The 27476-nt window shown below is 39.3% G+C and overlaps 1 protein-coding gene across 4 annotated transcripts in view; it reads left to right on the forward strand.

Annotated features, from left to right (window-relative positions):
- DNMBP (dynamin binding protein) overlaps positions 1-27476 on the forward strand; it is a 163163-nt gene that overhangs the window by 91515 nt on the left and 44172 nt on the right. For 3 of the 4 annotated variants that reach the window (XM_063434689.1, XM_063434690.1, XM_063434691.1), the window contains one exon: positions 10455-12437. In XM_063434689.1, the coding sequence (XP_063290759.1) occupies positions 10455-12437 (1983 nt within the window). Of the gene's footprint in view, positions 1-10454; positions 12438-25485; positions 27169-27476 lie in introns of those variants that run through there. The other variant, XM_063434692.1, reaches the window with a different exon arrangement.

The raw sequence follows: 27476 nt of genomic DNA on the forward strand, positions 1-27476 counted from the left end.
TTTCACTGAGAGAACACTATGGAAACTGTGTGCATGTCTGGCAGATAGGATATGTGTAATCTCGTCATGTTACTTACACACGTATAAATAAAAACTAAAACCACTGGCTGTCGGATTCTATAAAATTGCATAATTTGTGTTTTTCATTATTGTAACCTCTTCATGCTGATTTACAAATTTTAAATCTTTCATAATACAAACTTATAGAGGTTAAGAATGGTCAGAACAAAAATCATCCACTAGATTTTATACATTATATTGATAACAAAATGGGGGCAAAAATAAAACAACATAGTTTGAAGATCCTGAACCTGCAAAGCTTATACAAGCTGATTGCAGTTTCTGACAGTCCCCTTACCCCGAGGGTCAGATAAAGATTGTGCCTGGTTCTGACAATTATGATCGGCCTAATTATAGAATTGTATTGACGGAAAACCATAAAACAGTCATACCTCCCAAGTGTCACGTGGTGGAGGTTATACCTCCCAAGCGTCATATATCTGGTGGAGGTGGTGCTGGAGGGAAACTCACAGGGTATAGCTATCAGAAAACACGTACCCTACGCTAATGTCTCAATTTAATTTTTCAAGTAAATCCATACCTCCCAACAGCTGCATCGGGTGACGCAGAATTTCAGTGGATGGGGTAAAAGGGTGGGCCACTGACCCAAATCATGTAATCAGAACCACCCAAAGGGGCAAGCATTTCCCCAAAAAATCTGCCTGAGGAATTAGGTCAGCCTAGTGTGATTGCATGTCCAGGCTGCCTGCTAATCATGCAGACTAGTCATCTAAGGGCATACCATGCAGACAGCACCCTGAGCTTGGCATAAATGCATCTAATGATGCGTTCGCTTCATGCTTTTTTAATTTTTTGTCAATCTTTGTTTTATTGAAGCAAGTTTACAAAGATATAGGATTCACATGTATGTTGAGATTGAACATAGTATAGTCTTAAAGGATCACTATAGGCACCCAGACCACTTCAGCTTAATGATGTGGTCTGGGTGCCCGGTCCAGCTAGGTTTAACCCTTTTTGCTTTAAACATAGCAGTTTCAGAGAAATTCTAGTTAGGTGTAGGTACCTCGTAGGTGGATGGTGGGCTGTGCCGCCTGTTATAACAGGCTAGTCTAACACCAGACCATCCTGTGCTTATAGCGTGTCTAATTCTCAGGTAGGTGAGTCGGGCATGATTATAAGTGACACCATCATTGGCGATATTGGTATCAATCGTTTTAACTGGTGAATGAATGATCCCTAATATAGGGAGACAAGGAGGGAGGGAAGGAATAGCGAACCATCTCATGAGTTCGGGCACTATCGTGGCTGTTATGGGCCATTTGGGGGTAATGACTGTGGGAATAGATTAGGCTTAGGTAGGCCTAATGGTATTCTACTGAGTGTTGAGGCTTAAGAAAAAAAAATGAAATTAAATCAATGGTAGTAATGCTGAACAGAAATAAAGTAATCAAAAACAGCTTTAGGCATAGTGGGTGGTCAAGTCGCTGCGCTCGGCTTCTCTCTCCCTCAAGGTGTGAAGGGCTTTGTTTGGGCTGGATCCCAGGACTGGATGGTGGAGGAGGTATTGGGCTCATATGGATGTGGGCTTAGTCCCAGTGTTTGAAGAAACGCTGCGGCATCAGTTATGGGGGTGAGTCTTAGTAGTCTGCCATCCGCTGTTGTAGCCATAAGGGCTCTCTGTAGAATCCATCAATATTCCACTCCGGCTTCTCTTAGTCGACCCATGACTGCGCCTAGGGACTTTAGCCATTGTAGGGTATTTCTGGTAAGGTCCTGAAAAAAATGTCAGTTTGAAAGCCTCAAAGTTCAAGGGAGTTTTGCCCTTCACTGCTGCCAGTAAGCGGTTCCTGTCCGACACGGAATGGCAGCGCACAATTATGTCATGGGTGGCATCGGATGGGGCCTGTCTGGATTTATTGATTCTGTAGCATCCGTCGAACTGGAGTTTTTTTAGCCTGTGAGTGAGGCAGGAGTGATTCTGTCAGTCACCTTAAATAGTGTGGCAGTTCAGACTGGCTTATTGAATCCGGGACACCACGGATTTTGATATTGGCACGTCTATTGCGGTCTTCAGTGAGATCTTCCCTTTGTGTCAGGAAAGTATATGAGTGGTGTAGGCTTTGAATTTGGCCTTTCAACCCTTGTACCTCTTGCTTGAGTTCCAGGACTTCCTCCTCTGTAGTTTGTGTGTGCACTTTCACTACCTGCACTTCGACGTGGACCGCATCTACATCGGCCGCCGACATCTGTCTTATCTCCCTTAGGAGGTTGGCAGTGTCCTGTTTGGTAGCAGGGGCCAGTGGGTCTTGGTCTGCCATTTCCTCCAGTAGTGTCGTGGGGGCCATGGCATCTCCAGGTTCAGTTGGGTTGGCTTGGGATTCTGTCCTGCGCACTCCATTGTCCGACTGGGCCGCCATCTTGGAGGCTGCTGGACGCTGCAGCATCTCCCCTATGTCTTGGGAGTCTTTGCTGGGGCCAGACAGAGGTTTCTTGGTTTTGCGTCCCATGGTGTCTGTGTGCTGTGCATGGTTAGCAGGCAGCCAGGGGGGGCTGTATAGCTCTGCTAAATCTGCCTCAAGGTCCCGTGTGGTTGAATTCCCTAGGTAGGCCCTGAATTTGTGGCGAGCCTTCTTGCCCTATTTCAGGTTGCTCCGCGCTTTATAAGGACTGTCCTCTAGAACTCACTTATCCACTCCTCTCCTTACCTTCTTACTAGCAGGCAGAAGCTCCTGTTACACAGTCTGGGACAGAGAAAAGTTGTATGTAATGAGTGTAGAAGATAGGGAACATTCCACAGAGTTGGAGAGACTGAAACAGCAAGAGCATTTCAATAGTGCGCAAAGTCAGCTTTACCTTAACTAATTTCATTGTCAGCCAGTCCACACAAGTTTTGTTTCCCTACATCCACATGTGAAGATTAGCCTATTCCATGGGGATGGGCCTCAAGCTGCAGCTCCATCAGCCCCTATGTCAATCTGTCCCTGCCTACCCTCAGCCCCTTGAGGGGTGTCTGATTCTGGGCTATTTGTCTTATCTTATCCCAAAAACCTTTGTTGTGACAGCTCAGCTCTCTCTTTGGTGGGGACAGATCACTTCAAGTGGTTAGTGCAGCACACACAACCTGGATAAAACTAACACAGGCTGCCTGGAACATGGAATTACAGCTGCTTAACTGCAGTTATAAGCCATCCCAGAAACTGAGCATGGGTGCAGGATAATCTTTGCACTAATGCAAAGTTTTACAGTATTTAGATTGACCATTTAATGATATCAAATTTTGAAAAAATCATTTATATTTTTTATTCAAGGAATAATTTTAGGCTGCTGTCCATAGAGGGAGCTGGTAAGCTGACAGACTGTTGATGCAGCAGTAGGGAAAATATTCCTAAAGGGACAGCATTTGATTTGTCACACAGTTCCTTCATTTGTTGAGCACCTTGCCATGACAATATAATGTTCTTGCACTCTTTTCAGATTATGAACCCTCAGAATTATGAGGAAAGTATAAAATGGGAGACTTAACTTTTATAGGTTAATATTCTTGTACCTCCTGCCACACTATACTTGCACTTACATGATGATATGATGATACCAGAGTTAAAATACCTTGTTAGATAAATTGTCTACTATGACCGCTCTAGGCATTCTAAAAATGCCTTGCCTGTTTAGATCCATAGACTGTTGCATTGAATTAAGTGGGATTTTGGTGCATAAACTAGCAAAATTAAATCTGAAATGTTGAGCCAAGTTACTAAAAGGTTTAGTTGGAGATATCTATATTGGTAGTAGAGAGCCTTCGGCACTCATGTTGTGGACAGAAAAACAAAAAAAAAACGAGGTCTGTGAAACAAGATTTGATTTGTCAAGACATTTATGGTTTATGTACAAAAGTCCAAATACAAATACATCAGGAAAAGAACCAACAATATACATAGCCCTTATAGCGCTCAGGTCCTTTAAAAAGGGGTCCTTGAATATATTTTAAACATTAATATGCCTAAACCTGGATAAAACTGTTGTCAACTCCAGGATAAATAAGATGCTAAAATTAATAAAAGCCCTCAAAGAACCGCCCAAGGAGTTTAATAAGAGCAACAAGCAATACTAGATATATACCAATTACTGGTTATCGCTATAAAACGCCTGAATTTGAAGGAGAGAGAATTATTTTTTTTGCAATGGCCACTTAGAAGAATGATCGCAAACACAGAAATAAGAAAGAGAAGAAGGTGCACCAAAAAATTTAAAAACTTTTATCAAACTTCTTCTCACCTCATATATGTGGAATTCAAGATACCCACTGGGTGGCAACTGATAAGGACATATTGAGTCCTAAAGAGTTTCTGTAGATTTATAAATCTTCAATGTTCAACAGAAACAAAAGAGGGGTGGCAACTATAATTTCGTTATAAGTAGTTTTCAAACTAATATATCAAGAAGTTGATACTGAAGGAAGATTTCATATTTTAATATGTGAAATTAACAATCAAAAATACACCATAGTAAATATATATGCCCCTAATATAGTACCTACATAATTCATATATAAAATGGTCTCCAAACTAGAAAGGATTAAACCGGGGAAAATCATATATCAAGGAGATTTTATTGTATATTAGATCCTAATATGGATAGAAATAGTAAAAAAGAGAATAAAAACCATTGAAAATATTCCTCTTTAAGGTTTGGTGACATTTTGAGAAAATCTGCTTTAATAGATATATGGCGGATTTGGCATCCCAAAGAGAGAGATTTTCCGTGTTTCTCCCACCCACACCAGGTATATTCCAGAATAGATTATATACTGGCAGAGATAGATACAGCAAGATTAGTTTAAAAAAAAAAAAAAAAAAAAAAAGTACAATTCCTAACATTTCATGGTCAGGCCATAACGCAATAATTTTGGTTATTAAGGATGACTTCATTAAAACAAGATCTAGTTGGAGACTGAACGAACAACTGTTAAAAACCCCCACAAAATTTAGAGACTATAAAGAAAGCAATAGATTTATACTTTAGGGAAAATCGTAATATAGAGATATCAGCATCGACTTTATGGTGTGCATTTAAATGCACAATTAGGGGTTATCTAATAAAATTGGGAACTGAAGAAAAAAAAAAGAAATATGCAGAATATAGCAGAACTCTATATTAAATATGATCTCTTGGAAAAACAATAAAAGTACCCTCACGAAAGAAGTAAATGAAGATCTAAAAATAATTAGAGAAAAAATTAATACTCAATTAATTCAAAAATCCAATTATGCACTGGAAAGGTTAAAAAGGCAATGAAGCCGATAGGTTACTCACAAACAGGTTAAAAAAGGAGAAGACAAAAAAAAAAAAAATTCTAAAATTAAGGGAGAGGAAACTATTCTTCTGCCCTATAAAATTGGTAAAGCCTTTCAAGAGTTTTATTTAGAACTCTATAATTTGCCAGATAGAGATAAAGAGGTTAAGATGTCTGATTTTTTTTTCCCACAACTTAAGCTTCCTAGGATATCAGAGAGGATCAATTGATATGAATAAAATAAACCAATTTCTCAAAGTGAAGTAAGTATAGCCTTAAAGCTAAAAACAAAAAAAAGCACCTGGACCGGACTGTTTCAGTAACTGCTTTTTTTGTAATGTTTGAAAAAAATTAATATAGTAGAGCCTCTTACAGATTTATTTAATTATTTTATGAATTTTGGAGACATTCTAAAAGAGATGTTAAAAGCCCACATTGTGCCAATACCAAAACCAACCTTCCCTCCCCCACCTTAATTGATGGCAAATTACAGACGTATTTAGCTTTTTAATAGCGATATTAAAATTTACTCGTCGGTCATAGCATCAAGGATAGGCAAAATCATACCTACAATCATTCATCAAGACCAATGATATTAATGAAATTGATTATATAGTAAAAAAAAATTGTAAAATCAAAGACTTTGATTCTTTAAAGATGGAATACAAAATGGATAGCAAAGACATTTTACATATATAATGGTAAAAGGATATCTTAAGGATTATTTACTTAAAGATAAAACAAACAAACAAGCAAAACTACAAAAAATATAAAAAAAAAAAATAGAAATGTTACATAGAAAATGGTGTCAAGCTGTCTAGACCTATATGCAAGAGATTCTGAAAGTCTTATCTGTTACACAATTAATAAATAGGAGAAAAACATAAATACTAAAATAAGTTATGAAGAATGGAAAATATCCTTAGCTATTGTTTCTAAGAATATACATTGTCTTAATTTATCGGAGGTACAGTGTAAGATCATGAACAGATGGTACTTAACGCCAAGCAGATGAGCAAAAATGCATTTAAATATTTCTGACAGATGCTGGAGATGTGATCTTCACAAAGGAGGGTTGATACATATCTGGTGGGAATATGGGTCAATATTTTTTTTTTTTTGGAGCATGTTGGCCATTTAAAATAAAAAAAGCTGACTGATATTGATTTTACTCTCGAGTATTTTTCTGTTACATCTAAATACACATCAAGTCTTTGGGCAATTTTCTGCATTAGTTATATACATATTGATGGCTGCAAAATTATTGGTGGCAAGTGAACTGGAAATCTTGTAAGGTTCCATGCTGGGACCTAGTTAAAGAACAACTAGTATATCCGTTAAAGATGGAAATGGGAATTACACCAGCAGCTAGGAAAAGGTTGAAGGAATGGTTGTTTAAAATAGAACAGATCTAATTATTTTAATTTAATCCCCTGAATAGAATAGAATAGAATAAACCTATTTTGAGTCGATAGGTAATAAGATATGTTGAATCCCTACACACTCTAGTCTCATCCGCAGGGAAAAGGTAAGAAAAGTTATACAATGCCAAATGTTGTTTTGTGATGCGGTGTCCGTTGTGTGAGGGAATACTTGAATCTAGAATATAAGCAATGTTTTAAAGCAATAGTTTTACAAGTTATAACACTATGTTACTAATATAAACACATAACTGTGTCTTAGTTGTATTGTATTGTCTTGCGATTGTATATTTATAAACAAAATCTTTTTATAAAATAAAGCATAAATATGGGGGGTGAAAAGAAATTGTGAATTTTCTGTAAATAAGCTTTTACTTCTATGTTCCAATTTTTGAGTGGTCTTAAAAGGTACAGAGGTGGGGGGTTGGGTAGCGTTGAAAGTTGGGCCGTATTGACCCTCAACGGTGGTAAACGGACTTTGTGTAAGTCGGGTGTCTAATAGCATAGAAAACTTTGCAGGCATTAATAAAACAAGCAACATTAACTTAAAACAATATGATTGGTCAGGCTGTGCCTGTAGTATGGATATTTGCTGAAACTAAAGGGGTGATTTATGCTATGTCCCATGTATGTGGTGGCAATGGGGCACCATGTGGGCCAGACCTGGCCAGAGTCCTGCAGGAGGCCCAGGGTCTCAAGTAGGGCGGCAGCCTCTGTCAAATCACGAACCTTGTGGGTAACATTGCCCTGCAGGACCTGCAGCTTCCTCGGTGAGCGCCATCTGTAACAAATGTCTCTGCTTTGGAGTGCTGCCGTAAAGAGTTGCAGGGATCTTCTCCATTTTCGTGTTTCCCCTGAGAGGTCGGTGTAAAATGTCAGCAACATATTCTCAAACTCTTAAAGGAACACTATAGTCACCTAAACTACTTTAGCTAAATAAAGCAGTTTTTTAGTGTATAGATCATTCCCCTGCAATTTCACTGCTCAATTCACTGTCATTTAGGAGTTAAATCACTTTGTTTTTGTTTATGCAGCCCTAGCCACACCTCCCCTGGCTATGATTGACAGAGCCTGCATGAAAACAAAACTGGTTTCACTTTCAAACAGATGTAATTTACCTTAAATAATTGTATCTCAATCTCTAAATTGAACTTTAATCACATACAGGAGGCTCTTGCAGGGTCTAGCAAGCTATTAACATAGCAGGAGATAAGAAAATCTTAATTAAGCAGAACTTGCAATAAAGAAAGCCTAAATAGGGCTCTCTTTACAGGAAGTGTTTATGGAAGGCTGTGCAAGTCACATGCAGGGAGGTGTGACTAGGGTTCATAAACAAAGGGATTAAACTGCTAAATGGCAGAGGATTGAGCAGTGAGGCTGCAGGGGCATGTTCTATACACCAAAACTGCTTCATTAAGCTAAAGTTGTTCAGGTGACTATAGTGTCCCTTTAAGGTGATGTCCCCTTCAGCACCGCCAGTACTGCCGCTTTATCCCTGTTGCAAGTAAATTGTGCCACTATGTCTTTAGTGGCGGACTCTGGTGCTCTCTGGGGTTTCGGGATTAGGAGCGTCCCATCTATTTGGCTGCTTTTGGCCTTTTTGGGAGTTAGCAAGGCCCTGATCAGTCTCCCGCAATGTGTGGGAGTTCTGCCGTGGATAATTCGTCAAACCTTGATATTGTTGCCACGCCATGCGTCTTCCAGTAGGGCGAACCGCTCCTCGAAGGTACGTTGTTGCTTTTTAAGGTATCGCACTGCCTCTTCTAGAGAGGCGAGCTGTTGAGACTGCTGTGTGGATGTCCTTTCCATGGTCTCTAGGCGACCCACAAGACTCGAGTGGTCAGAGCGTAGGGAGGCCACATCAGCCTGAATGGTTTTCTGAGTGTGGGTGTCCGTGTCTCCGTTTTCGGGTTTGTTGTGGAGTCTTGATCGCTATTATTATCGTGGTGAAGTACGGAGCCCATGTAATGTGCATCTGTCTTGCTTACCCCCTACCAATTGTTTACTTTTTATTGTTTTGTTTGTCTTCTTGACAATAGTATTATTGATTAAGAGATCACTATTCAGTGACCAGTTTGTATATTTAGTAATATCTTTGTTTGATCTATCTCTCCCAGCAGAGGGCAGTCACAGATTTTTTTTGTGAGTGAAGGAATGTGTATTGTATAAAAGACACAAAAGGCTGGTGTGTAATGTACAATAGCAATAATGCAAGGCTTGCCTTGTTTACTCTCTGTATAAATCCATAAGCAGAGTGAGAAATACATTAAAATATGCAAAACCAATAAATTAAATATAATAAGAATAATGTCTAAAAAAAACAAAACAAAAAAAACCTGTCGCCTCTCTTGCAAGCTAATGGCAAACTATCTCTTCAGCTGTTCGAGAATATTATTAACCCTTAGTGGTCCTGTTTCAACATTCTCAGAATTTAGAATTCATCTTCTGTCTTTGACTGTATAGCTCAGTTGTCTGACCTTACTAGAACAGAGCTCATGTGACTGTCCAGAAGGTCTGCTTTTATGTCTGCCACAGAAAGGAGGCATGCGGTGATATAATGAACGTGTAATGATGTGTGTGTGTTTTGTTTTTCTCTTCTATTTAGACGACTCTTATTTTTTGCACTGAAATGTTCTGTGCTTATTCTAGTTGCATGTTCCTGCTTGTTAGTAGACACAGTTGCAACTAAAATAATGACTATTACATTTTCTTCCTGGAAGGTTTACTGTTGTTTCTATTATGTCTGTTGACTACTATTCAACCTGCATCTTAGGTCTTTAGTTTAAATATGCTGCAGGAAGAAATGTGTATGTGTGTGTATATATATAAACGACAACGGTGGTTGACAAAAATACAAAAGGACTATGAAGCCAAAACCATGAAATGCATTTAAAGCAGGGGTGGGGAACCTTTGGCCCTCCTGATGTTTTGGACTACATCTCCCATAGTGCTCTTACAGCCACTATGCTGGCAAAGCATCAAGGGAGATGTAGTCCAAAGCATCTGGAGTTCCAAAGGTTTCCCACCCCTAACTTAAAGGGATACTATAGACACCTAGAACACTTCATCTCAATGATGCTTCCTGGTTGCAATGCCCCTCTAGTTTTAACCCTGCAAGTGAAAACATTGCACTTCTGCAGGAACCGCTATGTTTACATTGCAGGTTTAAAATGCCTCTAGTGGCTGTTACCCTGACAGCCACTAGAGACACTTCCACAGGAATAGCGGCGTAAAAATTAGATTTTAATCAGTCTCGTAGAGACCATCTGATTGGAGCAGCGTCACATTTTGCTGTCCATGCAAACTAGCTTCTTCTACGGGTAATTGTTAATTTGTCTGAGAACATCAAGATAGATGATCTCGGTGAAGGAGGTAAGACCACCTGTGGAGAGAGAAGTTTGCCATTCGAGAAAAGGTGAGTAAATGTACCGGTTAATCCTTTAACGGTAACTAGGACACTATAGCTTTAGGAATACAAATTTGTATTCTTAATGCTATAGTGTTTTTCCTTTAGGTTGCTTTGGGTTCTGTAGCACATACTAAGCTTTTCCTGTCAATTGCATTCCGGTTTCTGGTCTCTACCTACTTCCACATAATGTATTTATGGGTTTCTTTCCTCACGATTTGATTTAAACGGTTGTAAATAACTAAAACACTAAAGAATTTTAAAGGTGGAAATAGCCATATTTGTTTCTAATTGTAAAATCTCTATTTTCTTGTAGGAGATCTAGTGGTGCTGGCGGGGTCTCTGTCATCCAGTTGGCAGCAGGGAAGGAATTGTTGGGGGTCAAGAGGATTTTTTCCAATATCATGTATCCAAGAGTTTTTCCTATCATCTAAGGGTCGTGAACTTTGTCATAGCTTGACTTTGGAGTTGCCGAGTCATGCCATTGGTCAAGCAAGAGCTATTATGGGTCTTTCTGCACAGCTGGAAGAAGAGTTAGATTTTCGAGAAGGGGATATTATTATCATAACTGGAGTTCCAGAACCTGGTTGGTTTGAGGGGGAACTGAATGACAGAAGAGGAATTTTTCCTGAAGGCTTTGTTGAACTTTTGAACCCTCTGAGAGTTGCTGATAGTGTTACTCTTTCTGGCCATGGTGAGGACAATTACAATATAAATACAATTACAGAAATATCCCAGTTTCCTAAAGAAATAAAAGAGGACAATAAAACTGCAAGAGATGGGGAAACTCATGAAGGGGTCTTTGCCATTGCTCTGTACAAGTTTGCAGCTTTGGAGCAGAGGGAGCTTGATTTTGATGTGGGAGACAGGATTAAGATAATTGGTACATTAGAAGATGGATGGTTAGAAGGAGAATTATACGGAAACCGTGGTATTTTCCCTCACAGATTTGTAAAATTGGAGACTGTAGAAAAAACACATTGTAAGGAACTACCTACAGAAAACCAGAGCAGGCATACTGACCCTCCTCTCATGGATTATCTCGATGTCTCCTCATCACATATACAAAGTGAAACAGATCCACATTATTGGGATGTCCACATAGAAGATAATTCTTTGTTGACAACTGACGGCCCACAAGAACAGCCAGAAAATTCAGTGCAGCACATAAAAAGCAAAGAAATACCAGTTAATCACTATGAAATGATAAACACCTCTTCAAAACCCCAGCTACCTCCCCGTCCACAAAGCAATGTCTATAGTCCTCCAACTGTGCAGACATATGTGGAAAAACCTAAGGAAGTCCAGCATGATCGTAGAGAGAGAACCCACTTATTTAATGGTGCACAGGATAAATGGTCTTCAAAGAAGGCTTACTCTTTTTCAGCTTCAGATGGAAATGCTCAGGCTGAAAACAGTTTAACCAAAAGGTTAAAAAGTAAAACGAACAGGAAAAATAGTCTTCCCTTTCAGGATATTATGCACTGGGTAGATGATCAGTGCCACAAGTCAAATGTTTGTTCTTCTAGCTCCAGGGAAAAAAATGAAAATACCAAAACTTTATCAGGCTTGTTGACATCTGGACGAGAAAGCCCAGCCAATGACCTGTATGGTGGAACTGAATTATTTGATTTAGATTCCAAACTCTCAGAGCAGCTTTCCCAATTTGAAAAAAGTCTTTCCAACCCCAGAGGGAATGGCAACAAGAAGGTCTCAAGACATTTTTCTATACTGGATTACAAATCTGAAACTGATCTTATTCGAGGAACATCTCCATTCCCTAAACAGCAGAAGTCTCCAGAAAAGCGAAAGATATTACGGCCACCACCTCCTCGACCTCACATAAGAGCTAACTCAACTACATACTTATCCGTCAAACCTAGTCAATATAGAAGTGTAAACACACAGAGTTCTCATGTTCCGTTGTCACTGAAGCCATCCAGGCCAGCTCCACTTCCTCCACCACACAGTCAAAGAAATACACCATCACCAAATCCCCAGCCAACGATGGACACATCAAGTGAAAGCTTCTTATTTTCTGATATTCATGATGGGGAAGATGCAACTCTTGATGACTTAAGCCAGTTTGAAAAGCAGCGCAATTCTCCATGTCCATTTTTACTCTTAAAGATAGAAGATGTTGAAAGAGACCTGGACGTGTACAGAAAGACGCGGGAGGAATTGACCTTAATGCTTGAGGAGGAGCAAGATGAAATTACAAGAGCAGAAACTATTGAGAACTTGGAGTTCTGTGACTCAAACATTGAAAGTTTGGATATGGAGCTTCAAGGGTTAAAAGGTAAGACTGTTAATATTTAATGAAAAGTGAAATTGTGTACACATACAAAAAGCTGCTTCTGAATAACAGAGGATTCATTATTTTGCAGATTCAAACCAAAATTATATTTAGGCGCTTAGGTGTTAAGGAATTTTTTATATGTGGGTATGATGGACTTATTTTATTATTGAAAGCTTAGGTGAGACGATCTTGCCCCCCCCTTTTTTTTTCTTTTTTTTTTTTAATCTAGAGAAAGATTTGATAAGATGTCACAAATGCAAACATACATTTAAGAGTACGAGTTTGAGTTCGCACTTTTTGTCAGGGAAATCTTCTTGATATTAATAACTCCTCATCAATTGCACATTTCTAAACTGATTTCATGTTGGTCATCAATGCAGTGGTCCCATGTGTAGGAATAAAATCTTTCTGACATTATTCAAATAGTGTTCTAAATTACGCATTACAACATATTAATAACTTTTTGGGGCAGCAACGTTGGTACCTCAAAGGAGACTGTTCTGCTATTAGTTATTTTAGGATTTTGGATGATGGGGAAGGTTCACTCTCTACCTCTCTTTCTGTGTCCCTGGCTCTCTCACTTTTTGTTTGTTTCTCTCGCTCTCTGTACATATCTTTTCCTCTCCCACTTTGTACTTAAGCATTCCTTCTCTGATTTTCTGCTTTTTACAATCATTCCACTTGTGCGTTTTTTTTTTGTTTTTTTTAAATGTCAGCACACACCCAGAACTACCTTCATGTTGCTATTGTTACCACACTGGATTCTCTGCAGAATGTGACCCAGTCAGCCCCTCCTGCTTACAGCTTTAGTTTCCACAGCTGGCCAGATATCATTCCTGCGCTTGAGCCTAATACCTTGATTTGTTTGTACATTCACTGCTCCATAGAAACCTCTCAATCATTGTCTTTACTCTGCATTCTTGCACAACAGGCAGGTCATTTAGCCACAGAGAATATATCCGCATTTATTACCTCAATTACATTTTTTTTTTTTTTTTTTTTTTAAAGACAATTAAAATATTTTATTAGAGAATCCGCTTTCTTTCATTTCTTTTGTTTTTATAATGCTTTGTTGTTTTTTGGTTTTTTTTAACTTATCTGTCCTAAAGTGTACATTGTTTATTAGATTGTATATGCTACTAGAGTGCTTTTTGTTGTGTTTTTATGTTGTTATTTTTTTGTTAATACAATATTGTGTCTTCACAAAAAAAAAAGATTTATACTTGATAGTTTACACTTGCACAGTATAAAACTGTCATCCATGGTACCAAATAGAAAGATACACTCCTCACTTAGCTTGCTGTGAGATTCAGTCTGGTGGTACAATTCTCCCACTTCTGCAGAGAAACACCTTTGGGTTTGTTTATTAAAAGCTAATTAAAAACCAAATGGCAACATGTAATCAAAACAATAGCCTTATTCAAAAAAATAGCTGAATTAAAGAATTCTTCCAACTTGACTAATTTAGTTTAAAGTCCGCCCCCTCCCCTCCCGCCACACCAGGAATAGCTGTTTCGTAAAGAAACCAGATTGCTTTGCTATGAAACTGTTATTGTGATTTAAGGTGAGTCCTCTCTCTCAATTCTGTACTAAAATTACTCACAGCAACCCTGTTGCAGTGTCTTTGTGCATCTGCTGCGGAATTCGTGCTAAGAAATTGTGGTGAGATTTTATTTAGTTATTTTGAGTTTCGCAAAGATACAAAGTTGACGATTTATCGGATTATTCACTATAGTGGGTTCTACTAGGAATCCACAGTAAACTCAAAATCCATTTACATTGTTGACTAATATAGCTCACAATATTTTCCAAAAATGAAAAACTAATTTTGAATTCCCAACAATTTGTGAATTGTATAAATATTCCTCAAAGCTCACCAGGACAAGACCTTTCTTATACACATTAAAAGATGCTTAGTGGGATATTACAGATGTCTGTTATCCTCCGTGAAACCCAATGGGTTATTCACTGTGGTGAGCATTCAAAGTTTAAGACAAAGTAGCCCAATGGAAGCATAGCTACTCGGGCTATTTTGGCCTTAAATTTGACATGTACTTTGAATTCTCACATTGGTGATTAACCCTGACAGGGTAGCAATCCTGTTTTTGTGTACTGAATGCTAGGTATGTATGCTATTTGCATGAAGCTACTTCTTTTATCTGTGTGTCAACTCATTGTTGTCTGTTACATAATGTTCTTTGATTTGTCACTCGGATAAGATGTGATGCAAAGGGCCAGTGATTTCTGAAAAGGTTCTAATGAAGTGTGTTAAGCATTTTACCTGTCTCCTATCCCTAAAACCTTTACTTTAGTTCAAAAATACGACTTGTATAAATATCCACAATAAAAATAAAATAAAAAAGTCCCTACACAGAAATCACTGAAAGGGACATTATAGGCACCCAGACCACTTCATCTCATTGTGTTAACTGTTCCCTTAACCCTGGATTGTAAACATTGCCGTTTCTGAGAAACTGCAATGTTTACATTGCATGGTTAAGACAACCTCTAGTGGCTGTCTAATATCCATGTAGTTGCTGTGATTACAAAACAAAGCACATTTCATGCTTGCTCCTCAAGCATACACATCCTTCCGAATATACATTGAATTCCTGTCTACGCGTGTCAGAGAGACACACCCGATCTAGAGCTCACATGCAAACAGACTGAGACATTCCCACTGGGTGTTCAATGAGAGCACCCAACGTAAGACCTATGGCAGCATGACAGAAGTATGTGCTTCTGTGAAACTTGTCAACACCTTGATTTCTCACGGATGATCTTTTGTTTAATCGCAAAAAAAAAAGGACATAGAAATCGATTTAGTACTAGAGAAAAACAGCATTTTGTAATTTGATTGCCCTTCTGCATTTTTATTTATTTATCTTACAAATGTGTAGCTAGACTTGATTTTATAGTTTCAGAATCCTTTTTGCTAATGCAGAAAGGACCTCAAAAGTGTGCAAGTACTCCCAGGGACGGACTGGCCCACCGGGATACCGGGAATTTTTTCCCGGTGGGCCGCGGCACCTGGGGGCTGCTCTGAGCAAGTATGTGCCACCGGGTGGCCGGTCCGGTGGCACACAATCTGAGTGGGCCGGCCGCATTCCGCGCTGGAGCCGCCGGACCGGGTGGCAGCCTTGCCGGTCCAACAGCACTCCTTTTACTAATGCAGTCTCGCTGAAGGCTGATGGAGGAGGGAGGAGCATGTCTCTGTACCATGCTCCCTCGTGGTTCCCACAATTCCCAGCACAGGAACCACGAGGGAGCATGGTACAGAGACATGCTCCTCCCTCCTCCATCAGCCTTCAGCGAGTCTGCATTAGTGAAAGGAGTGCTGCCAGACCGGCGAGGCTGCCACCCGGTCCGGCGGCTCCAGCGCGAAATGCGGCCGGCCCCAGCCCCACTCACTACTCGGGTAAATGGGAGGGGAGGAGAGGGGGGAAATAAAGAGACACAAGGATAGGGGGCAAATAAAACAGAGGGGCACATGGAACGGATGGGGGAAAGAGACAGAGGGGGGATAGAGAGATGGCGGAGGGGGGAAATAAAGAGACACAAGGATAGGGGGCAAATAAAACAGAGGAGCACATGGAAAGGATGGGGGAAAGAGACAGAGGGGGATAGAGAGATGGTGGAGGGAGGAAAAAGAGACACAAGGATAGGGGGCAAATAAAACAGAGGGGCACATGGAAAGGATGGGGGAAAGAGATGGTGGAGGGAGGAAAAAGAGACAGGGGGAGAGAGAGAGAGGAAGGGGGAAAAGAGAGACAAAGGGAAAGGGTGGAGATAGAGACAGAGGGGAAGAGAGAGACAGAGGGAGAAAGGAGAGAGACACAAGGAGAGTGGAAGAGAGAAACAGAGGGGAAAGAGAGAGACTGGGAAGGAGAGGGTAAACCCCCCCCTCCCCCTGCCAGACGATCTCCCTCCCCCTTCCACAGGCACCTTGCGGGCAGCCGGTAGGGGAGGGAGGGAGAGGGGACCCAGGAGGTCAGCCTGCAGCTCCTCTGCGTCCTTCTCGCACGAGCACAAAGCGTTGCCGCGGTTACCACGGCAATGCTCCGGCTCTCACGAGAGTGAACTCTAGCCCTGGAGCTATGGGCTAGAGTTCACTCTCACCACGAATTCCTGGTGGTCGCAGTGTTGAGAGTGAACTCTAGCCCCATAGACACACTGCCCCCACACACACACACGATACACATTCACACACTGCCCCCACACACACTGCCCTAACACACACACCATACACACACACACACACACTGCCTCCACACACACCATACACACTGCCCCCATGCACACATTGTCCCCCATACACACACACACACACACACACATTCACAGCCCCCCCATACACACATTTCCCCACACACGCTACGCATTCACACACTACACCCCCCCACACACACATACACTGAACCTTTCACACACACACTGCACCCCTCACACATTGTACCACTGCTCCTATACACTACTACAGCCCCATATCCCAGCAAACCCCAGGTAAGTTGTCAAACTGTTCTTAAACGGTTTGACTACTTACTCTGTGAGGGGGTCCCGGCACTCCTTGCACCATAACCACTACACAGAGCAGTAGTGGTTATTGTGCATGGATTTTTTCTTTAAATAATCTACAAGTGCCCCTCCCGGGATCAGGCTCTGGATCCTCCACTGGTATTTGACATGTATATTAATGTGTGTATTAGTTATATATATATATATATATATATATATAAAAAAATTTGTCTATTATATTTACACATATATTAATGTACATTTATATATGCATAATACACAGAGAAATTTCATTAATGTGGACCATATGTAATGAGCAGATATTGGCCCAGTCTTGTTGCTAGGTAGGTGCATACTCCAGCACAATAACATATTGAAAGTGAAGAGCGCACCCACAGGACTTCAAAGTAAACAAGATAACGTCAATTTTTTACAGTTGTGCCCAACATACATTCACCATTTCAGTTCCATTACCTAGCTTTCCTTAATATGTCATGGTAGTTGGACTGAAACATTGATTACATGCAAAGGCACGTCTTCTTAAAATAAATCAGCACTTTTGTTTATTTTGAAGCATATGAGTGCTTTTTTTTTACGTTGGAGTAATAATTTGTAATTTTAAGTTCTCTTTTCTAACTCTGTATCTGCACACTATGCTGGCGCGACTCATTATGGGGCTGGTAAAAAATTTTTTCCAGGGCTGCTTTTAATGCCCAGTCCGGCCCTGAGTACTCCTAGTTATGGACTGTAGTTTTTTTTCTTTTGTTTAGCATATAATGTTTTTTTTTGTGTGTTTTTTTTACCTCAGACAGCATGATTTTATATCTTCCAAGTAAATTAGTGACAATCTATGGGGAGAAAAAAGGCGGGTGGCTCGTCGTACTTTTATTAACCCCTTAAGGACACATGACATGTGTGACATGTCATGATTCCCTTTTATTCCAGAAGTTTGGTCCTTAAGGGGTTAAAACATTTTTGTATTCAGGGGGGACCTTGGGAACGAGATACGCCTTCAAATGAACTTTCCATCCACAGCAAAGTGTTAAATAAAGATAATTGGGCTAAACTTTCACATGTTCTGTCCACATACTTCTGCTGTCAATGAAACATTGTTCTGATTCCCCTGTTTTAATCTCTTCCCACATTTTACATTTTTTGTAATTTTTTTTTTACAGTCTTTATTTTTTTTCATTATAGCACAAAGCTGTTTTGTTCCCTTTTTTTTTTTTCTTCTAATCTTACCTTTGTGTTGCTTTTTCTATTTTCACTTCTGGGATAATTTCAGATGAATGCAGTTTGTTTCAATTTTCTGGAGACCTCCTCTTTTATCTTTTTTTATTTTTTTCTTCATAATCATGACATTACACTGGACATCAAATGGGAAATTTTGGCATATATTGGCCAACCCTTGGTTTAGATTGGCCACTTTCATTAATCAACTTATCCTGATTGCCTCTTCAGAAAGTGCAGGTATCACATGGGGGGGTTTGGGTGGGGGCATATTAATTGTTTGTGCTCGATATGTGATATTATATTCGGTATTAAGCAATAGTATTAAATAAGAAGCTACAATATTTGAATATAATTTTTAGGTTTGTCATATATTAGTACAGTGCTTATATGTAGGAGTGTGTATGTTTAAATACATAGAAATTATAACTATTTGTAGCAAGTCTTTGTTTTAACCTTGCGTCTGTGTGTGTGTGTGTGTGTGTGTGTGTGATGTATATAATCACATGATCCCTCTTGTGAGTCACTTTGGAGAAGTGAAGATCTTCTCTTAACTGTTTGCTGGCTGCTATTGATAGGAGTGTGCATTCTTGGTATGTGTACACTAGTGCTAGCTGTGTCTAATTATTCACCATCAGATAGGTACCAGAGGGTGACTGGCACAACAGGGGGAAATGACGACTAATGCAACTGGTGTGCAAGGTTCCTGTCTGTGTGGCAGCCTGATTGTTTAGGTGACTCCAGACTGATCAGTCTGCTTGCAAGCGAAGTCCTCTTTCCATTGAATATGGTAACATGTGCATCCTAGTCTTCAATACATATGTGCATGACACAGAACACTTTAAATATGCTGGCCAAGGTTGGCTACTGAAATGCAGTCAGAATGATGTACATATGAACTATGCGGACAAACTCTGTTTTGTAGGCTTCAACTCCACTGCTTCCCAATTAAGGGGGGCTAAAATATAGGCAGCATTGATTTAACTGTTTCAATTGGGGGTTTTCACTATAAGTTTTTTAAATTTGAAATTCACTTTGAATTCACTGTTTGAACTCCAAACAATTCACTCTTTAGTAGTACTTTGTTTGAAGATTATAGGAAATATTGCTTTATGTTTTTGTTTTTGTTAGCTGTTTTAAACACTCACGTCAAAGGATTTTTAACAAAATGTTGTCCTTGTGAATATAGTGACAAGGGCATAGCTAATGTGTCTTTCATTAGAACGCTATGTAACAACCATGTGATTTGTGTAAAATCCATGTGACTTAGCATGTGTGACAAGTTCCCTTTGAGTTGCCGCATGGATTTGGGACATTGTAAATAATGACGCAGTGAATAAAGAATGTTTAGCAACAGAATTTTAATTGGCGAAGATTTATTGTGAACAAATTTATTGACACAGCTACATTCACCATACATGTAAAGGCTAGTCCGTCTGTCATCACTGTTTGCTTGTTGCAAACCACGTCAGCAAGTAGCAACTTGATTTAACTGTTCTATAATACGGCTTTCGATGTTTAGGATTTTATTTATCTATTTTAAAGAAAATCTCTCATGGTAGATATACTTTTCTGGTTTTCACACCCGTAAGCAATGAATAGATAATTTATTTGTTTAATACAAATATTATACACATTATTATAGGAACACAACTTATTATCACCTAATCAGTGGTGTTACGATCACCATGACTCTAGATCTGTGGATATTTGGATAGTTCTAAAACCTGCCCTCTTTTTACTACTGCTTATCTGATTCACGGTGTTTGGAAAGCACTTCCAAGATGATGGATTCATTGTCAGAACAACATGTAAATGGAGTGCAGTCTGTCTCTATTCCTCTGGAAAATCATAAGACCATTTTAGAACAATAACAATGTATCTTAGTTACACAGTTTGATATCTAAACACATTTATTGCAGTTTAAAGACACATTACTGTGAGTGTTATTGCTGTGCAGCTCTGTTATATACTCAGACACACCAAAAATATGGAGCTCCTGGAAAAGAGGGGCAGAGGAAATTTGGCTCAAAATAGGGACCGTCCCTCCTAAATAGGGACACTTGGAAAGAATGTTTTTACCTGTCAGTGTACAGTATTATTGGCATACGTATTATGCCACATATCTAGACACGCGAGGTAAAACCTGATTGGGATAAATGTGTGCATTTGCTAGCAATTCTACTATTGCACAATGTATAGATGCACTACAAATCCTGCAGCTTATGTTAGTTGATATGGTGTATGCCACAGTTTGTATCACACTATTGTCCATCAGTTTGACTAAAACAAAGTCCAGACCTTAGTATCCCCACCACCCCACCGCCCAGGACACCATAAGGTGCTCTCTCACATACACAGAGCTGCACAGCCGTTGGGTAAGACATAACATTTTTCAATAAAACAAGTTTAAATAACAGGAAATCGATGGTGACAAAGGCCCTACTCCGTTTTTATATAGCAGCTTTATTGGCTAATCTTGGCTTCAGCAAAATAAAAATTACACATTGTTATTTATTTGCCAACATATCCTGCAGTACTATTCAATGTCTGAAATGAAAAGAAATCTGAAAATTAGCAGGACTTTCCTATTTGCCGGAGTGTAGAATAAATAAAATAACTTACAAAAAAAAAAAAAGACAAGAAATTTGCGTGTAGGGAGCTGCAGTAGGGACATGTCTGTACAGATTGCAAAAATGAGCCACAAAACATCATCTGTGCTTTGGGACACCTTTCATTGTAACAGGAAATGAAAGGTTCCCTGCGGAGCCCCATTTTGCTCCAATTTGCGTGGCACTGAAAGGTCAATATCCATCATGTTACCTTACTATAAGTCAGACCAAAATCCAGCTTTCTGCCAGTCTTATTCTCGGTGTCCTTCCAGGTGTTTAAAGGACAATATTCTAATCACGGTGCCGCCTTTGTTTCTTTCGTTTAAACTTTTACAAAGGTCATTGTAACCCATACACTTAGTTTCACTTTAACTGGAATCTATAATGAGCTGCACTGAAACTGTATTCTCCATAGTAGCTCACCTTAAACATGTTCATGTAGATTTGTTAGTTTAGAATCTTTTATTCTCCAAGTTTCTGAGAATGGTAACAACGTTTTACACTGTCCTTGGGTACACAGAGAATCAGCCCAGCTTTGGCAACAGGTTGCTTTTCTGACATTTTTAAGAGCACAATAAAAAGTTTATATTCCAAGAATGAGATCAAGAAACATACAATGCTACAAAACCTCAAATTTAAAATAACATGATTATACCTGAGTAAAACAAAATACAGGGTTTATTTTAGATCCGCAGCAGCACTGGTGCATGAAAGATTGAACTGAATACGTTTTTTTTTATTTTTTTTACATTTTTAAAGATTTTTTTGTTTTGTTTTTTTAATAGATGCCATGGTTCTGGTAGGGAAATGAATGCTTTGAAAACTATGTGCGTTTCTATGTGAATGAATTCAATATTGCTTCCACCATTAGCCTTTTGAAACATAGAAACATAGAATGTGATGGCAGATAAGAACCATTCAGCCCATCTAGTCTGCCCAATTTTCTAAATACTTTCATTAGTCTCTGGCCTTATCTTGTAGTTAGGATAGCCTTATGCCTATCCCATGCATACTTAAACTCCTTTACTGTGTTAATCTCTACCACTTCAGCTGGAAGACTATTCCATGCATCGACTACCCTCTCAGTAAAGTAATACTTCCTGATGTTATGCCCCTCTAATTTAAGACTATGTCCTCTTGTTGTGGTAGTTTTTCTTCTTTTAAATATAGTCTCGTCCTTTACTGTGCTGATTCCCTTTATGCTAATTTAATTGCATCCTCAATCTTCACCTCAGGGCAGGATTGTGAATCTTGGGTATTGAGCAGTCTCCTGGACAGGAGCAGCTCCATGGACAATGAACTCAGTGGCCACATGACTAATGAAGCCATTGGCCAATGAAATGAAATGGTCCATACAGGCATCCTGCCAATGATTGTAATGGGATGTGCAGGAGAATACGAAGGGAATAGTCATGCCAACATTTATCTGAAGAAAACTCTTTTCTCTTTAGGAGGGAAGAGGATTTAATTTTCAATAATAGCTCATTTCCTTTTGATGCAATGAATTAAAACCATTTCAAAGACCATTGAGAGCTTTGCCTGTGCAAGTGAATCTTTTGTTGGACAAAGCAGGTGAGCCAGTTGTATTGTGTGCAGGTCTTTAACTGTTCCATGGTTTATCTTTCCTCTGTCTGCAGGCTTATCAGTTTTATCTGTAACAAGGAGGATGAGATTTATATTCACAGCTAAGCTGCCAGACAAGATTTGTGTGTAGGTTCTATTTAAAGAACCCCCACTCAAACTCACAATTTAACTTTTTGTGTAAACTTGGTATGAAATTGTTAGGAATTAATTGCACATTGAACATTAATTATTAGTGACATGGATCCAACAAGGTGATGGAAACATGTGTTTTTGGTCCAGTTCTGATAGACGTTTTGGTCTCACGTTTATGATGCATCCACCTCCTAATTTAAATTAAAAACCAATGTTCGGTTTTAATGTTTTTCAGTGTTGTTTTAACCCTAGTTATGCCAGGTGTCCACTCCATGAAATAAAGTTTACTTACCTTTTTCTCCCGAATAATTTCTCACCACTGTTACGTTCTGCCCCCAGTAAGCTGTTGCTGTTGACAGTGTCCCTTTCTATCTGGATGAAATTAGGGCAAGTGCAGCAATTGCTGTGAATGCGCCAATCCTATATGACGATCGCCCTACAGGATGCTTCTCATAGGTAAGAATTAGGCTAATGCTCTCTTGAATAATCATTCAACCAGAGTGAACCAGGAAGTCCCCCGGCTGTTGATTTGACTGCCTAAATTCATTACAGTCCTGCTTTCTCTTGATATCAGGACTTTTATGAATTGGTACAACGGGGGCTTGGAGTTTACCTCTAATGCACTTCAGCAAGCTGAAGTAAGTGCCTTGGGAGTTTGGATGGCCCTCTAGAGCAGGAGTAGGCAACCTTTGGTACTCCAGATGTTGTGGACTACATTTGCACTAAACGGTCAGTCTAGGCACCATGGCTGCTACAGAGCAGCGTTACAGTTATGGTGACAAGTTTCCTGGCTTCTGCTTGAGTGACATCCGTTCTGCCTGTTTTGGAAGCCACTGTCTGAGAGTGTCTTTCATAGGGACAAAATTGATCTATCTGTTGTAGAAAGGGGACGATATTTAGAAATATCAAAATAGACTCAGTCTGAGGTACCTTGGCAACCCAGGTAAATGTCAAATTGTTTATACATGGGGGATAGAACTATAATCAACACCGTGTTCTGTAGTGTTGGGGGAAAAAAGATATAAAAAAAAATAGCCAATGTGTCCCAAGAAAATATAATACTATTACACCACTTAATCCGCAGTGATTGTTTGCCAGGGGTGCACTGGTGCCCCCTTCCCCAATGTAGGAGGTCAAACTGTTTTTTAATGGTTACTTTTCACCTTGGGTCCACTTGGCACTACTCCCCGCCTCCACTACCTTTGAAGCAGTGCTGTGAGTTCCGATGCAGGAACTTATTAGCTCAGTGTGATATCAAACTCACTCAGCCAAGGAGCTAAGCCATGTGTTACTGATTGGGATCTTCCAGCTTTCTGCTTCTTTTTCTTTTTTTTCTTTCATTAGCAGAGCCGGTAGAGAGTGGACCACAGGCAAGAAGTCAAACCATCCAATATTGAAGTCTTCCAATTTTGAGGGCACTGGGCACCATAACACCTAAAGAAAGTTGTAGTGGTTATGGTGCTTTGAGTGATCCATTAATAAGAAGTTGGCCCAGGTTTGATGACTCTTAACTTCACTCTGGAGGAAGGTGAATGTCACAATATAAAATCCCAATACATACTATATGAGCCCACACTTGGCTAGACAGGATGGTATGAGAATGTAATACTGGTCCTTAGTAGTTCCTGGGCTTGGGTTATAATAAGCCAAGAAACAAATCTGGGTCAAGGATGCCAAAGATTGAAATGGTCAAGGGAAAGCCAAGGAGTCTAACACGCAAGACAGGATCACACAGTAAAGACCATAACTACAACAGGATAAAGACTAACAGAACAACTTTATATATAGGCCTTGGGACATTAATGTGATTTGCATGGTTTCTGTTTGCCAAAAACGTGCATGAGTGTTGGAGATGGAGTGATGCCATGTATCTTGCGTCATTTTCACTTACAGATGCTGTGTCATTTATTATTATTTATATAGCGCAAACAAATTCCGCAGCCTATAATTGTCTTTGCCTTGGCATACAGGAAATCTTTATACAGTAAATGAACTGAATTATCTTTAAAAATAAACGTAGGCACATTATTGGGCATTACTTCATCAGTATGCCTGCCAGCTGTCCCCTGCACAGAGAGTCATTTTATTATATATTACATGCAAACTATGTGGAAAACTACTAGAATTACTCTAATACACAGTCCTTTCTGCTTTTCATTTAAGAAGCCATTTCTTCATTTTAGAAGCCAAGTCTGTCACATTTTCAATAGCATGCTGACAATGTTGGGAGGTATGCTTCAAATTGTTTTTCATATCATGTCATCGATAAATGATGTATGATATGTTTATGTAATAGCCTTACCAGCTTATAAATAAATCTAAATAAACACGTCCTAATTGTCCTTCTCATAGACCTTTAACATCTAGTACTTTTATAAGCATTCCGTGATTTTCTGTGTCATAATGTAAATGTAAATACCCCAGGAGGGGAAGTAAACCTTTCCTATTTAAATTCTAAACTGTGTGTGTATTTTTTTTTTTTTTAAAAGCAAAATATTCAGAAGGATTTCTTTGTATTATTTTTTTTTTTTAAATTAACTTTTCTGCCCTTCGATTATGTTTACAGACTGAAAATATATATATTCAAAAAAAGTATATTTTATTTATAATTCTATTTTTCAGTGTGTGTGTGTTTGTGAAACCTATTTAACATTAACAAGTTCACTCATTAAAAGTTTCTGCTTTGTGTTTCCCCTGCTGGTATGCCTGACATATGAGACTGCCTCTTGTCTCCCTCTTCAAGTATTTTAACATAACAAAGCAGTCAGGCTGGTTCTGCTGGTGAGAACCCTGCCTACACATGCAAAGATTTATATTGTCCAATCAGGCTAAAGGACTCATCAAGACTCTGATCACATGATACCAGTTACTAATTAATTCTGAAATCAGGTAGGAGAGGTGGTAGATGTTTTCTGATTGGCTGCCCAAAAAGAATGACAGGGAAAAAAAAAGATACGACTTGAGTTTCAGTGAGAATTTGCTAAGGAGGGAGTGTCTGCAGGTATTCTGAAGGAAACTAACGCACAACTTCATTTGGATTGATTGCAAACGACTCAATGGATACTACTTTTCCAGGCTCCAGATTGTGTTTTGAAGCTGCTGGCTTGAATCCGCTGTGTGAACAATGGGATTTGAAAAATAGAGTGCCAGCCTAAAGCTGATAAGGTGGACAGTCTTCAGAATGTGTGCTTTGCAACATGAGCCGTACAGAAGGGCAGAAAATGTGTCTGCTCATACAAAGAGAAACCGCAACACTCTAAGCTGGGAATACGAAGACTTTCAGAATGTTCAGAAACGGGAAATTTCAGAAGAAGAGAAATTGTATAGAGACCCACTTTTTCCAGAGTGTTACAACACCTCTCCTGTTCGAGGAGATCGCTATTACAATGATGGCAGGAAAAATGTGAGAGCAACCAAAGGGTACAGATATGCAGATGATCAATATGGGAATTGTACGAGATCCCAGAATGAGGATTATAGATTTGTGAGAAATGCAGAAAAATATTACGATACTTGGGAAAACATACATAGAAATCCAGAGACACCTAGGAAATACGGAGGTAGGTATGATGACAGAAGAACGGTCTACGATGATGTCTCTGATTATAGGCATTACTATCCTGATCAGAGGGGTACTAATGCACGCTATGTGGCAGCTAGAGAACCAGATCTTGATTATGGTGGCCAAGTAAATAAGGACGCATATTATAGGGAATACAGTCCGAAGAAAAGGTTTGATGGTAATTATGACCGGGAACTGGACCCATATGGTAGCAAAGCCCGCCAATGTCTAGAAAAGAGGAATTCTGACCCTGAAAGTAGAGACTATAGACTTAAGCAATATATGGACCGTAAACGATTTGATGATGACCTGAGGGATTACAAAAAGTTAAAAGATTACCGTCCGAACAGTGAGAGGTTGGAATTAAGTTCTGGTAGATCAGCTGGAGTTCCCTGTAACAAATATCGAGATTATGATGGAAATTGCACAGATCACCGAAGAGAGAGAATAGAACCCAATACTGTGGTAAAAGAGGAAAAGGGTCCTGAATATTCTAAGCGAACTAATGTACGACGTTATGATTTCAAGCCTTTGGATTGTGATGCTATTGGCAAAATTGACTATCAATATGAGGAGGATGTAGATTCAGATGAATATGATGATCACAATAAGAGATACCGAAGTCATTCATTGGGTTTTGATGAAGTAGATTCTCAGCGCTATTTAAAGCGTATGGGTTATGATTTTGAATACAATCCTCCAGAAGACATTCAACTCTATTTAAATGAAACCCAACGCGATGATCTCCAAGATAGTCAAAATTACAAAGCAAGAGACAGAAGGGCAAATAAAGAAAGTTTTGAACTTGAAGGTACCCCAAATAAAAAAAATGAGAAAAAAGATCAATCTAGGAACTCTTGGGAGGACCAAGACAATAAAACTTCTGAGATTTATAACAGACGAAAGGAAATTGGATACAATAACTGTGCAGATCCAAGAGATTCTATTTCAGCACCAAGTCATGACACTGAAGATCATAAAAGAACTGAAAATGTACCAAACATGGACTCCATGAAAAGGAATAGTATATACAGGAGAACCGCTCCAAGTAGCCTTCGGAATTCAGAATTTGTGCGGAACAGAAGAAAAACACAAGGTATGATGTACTGCTTGTTTGTATAGTACTAGAACATACATGGTTATGGGGCCTACCTTTTAGAGTGGCTCTTTGAAATGTGTAATGAGAGAGATTGTGTTGCAGGGAGGCTTGTATATATTATGGGTCTGCATGTATCCAAAGTTAATATATTTGAATTGTAAGGATCATTTTGTAACGCAATTAAAATGCTCCTGTTTGGAAGTCTGTTGCTCTTCTAGGGCCTTACAAGAACATTTACAGTTACTTTTCAAAACAGCTTGATGTAGACATGCGCATTGCCTGCCAATCATACGTCTTTCTCACTG

Source organism: Pelobates fuscus, chromosome 10 (assembly GCF_036172605.1).
Source record: "Pelobates fuscus isolate aPelFus1 chromosome 10, aPelFus1.pri, whole genome shotgun sequence".
Taxonomy (NCBI): Eukaryota; Metazoa; Chordata; class Amphibia; order Anura; family Pelobatidae; genus Pelobates; species Pelobates fuscus.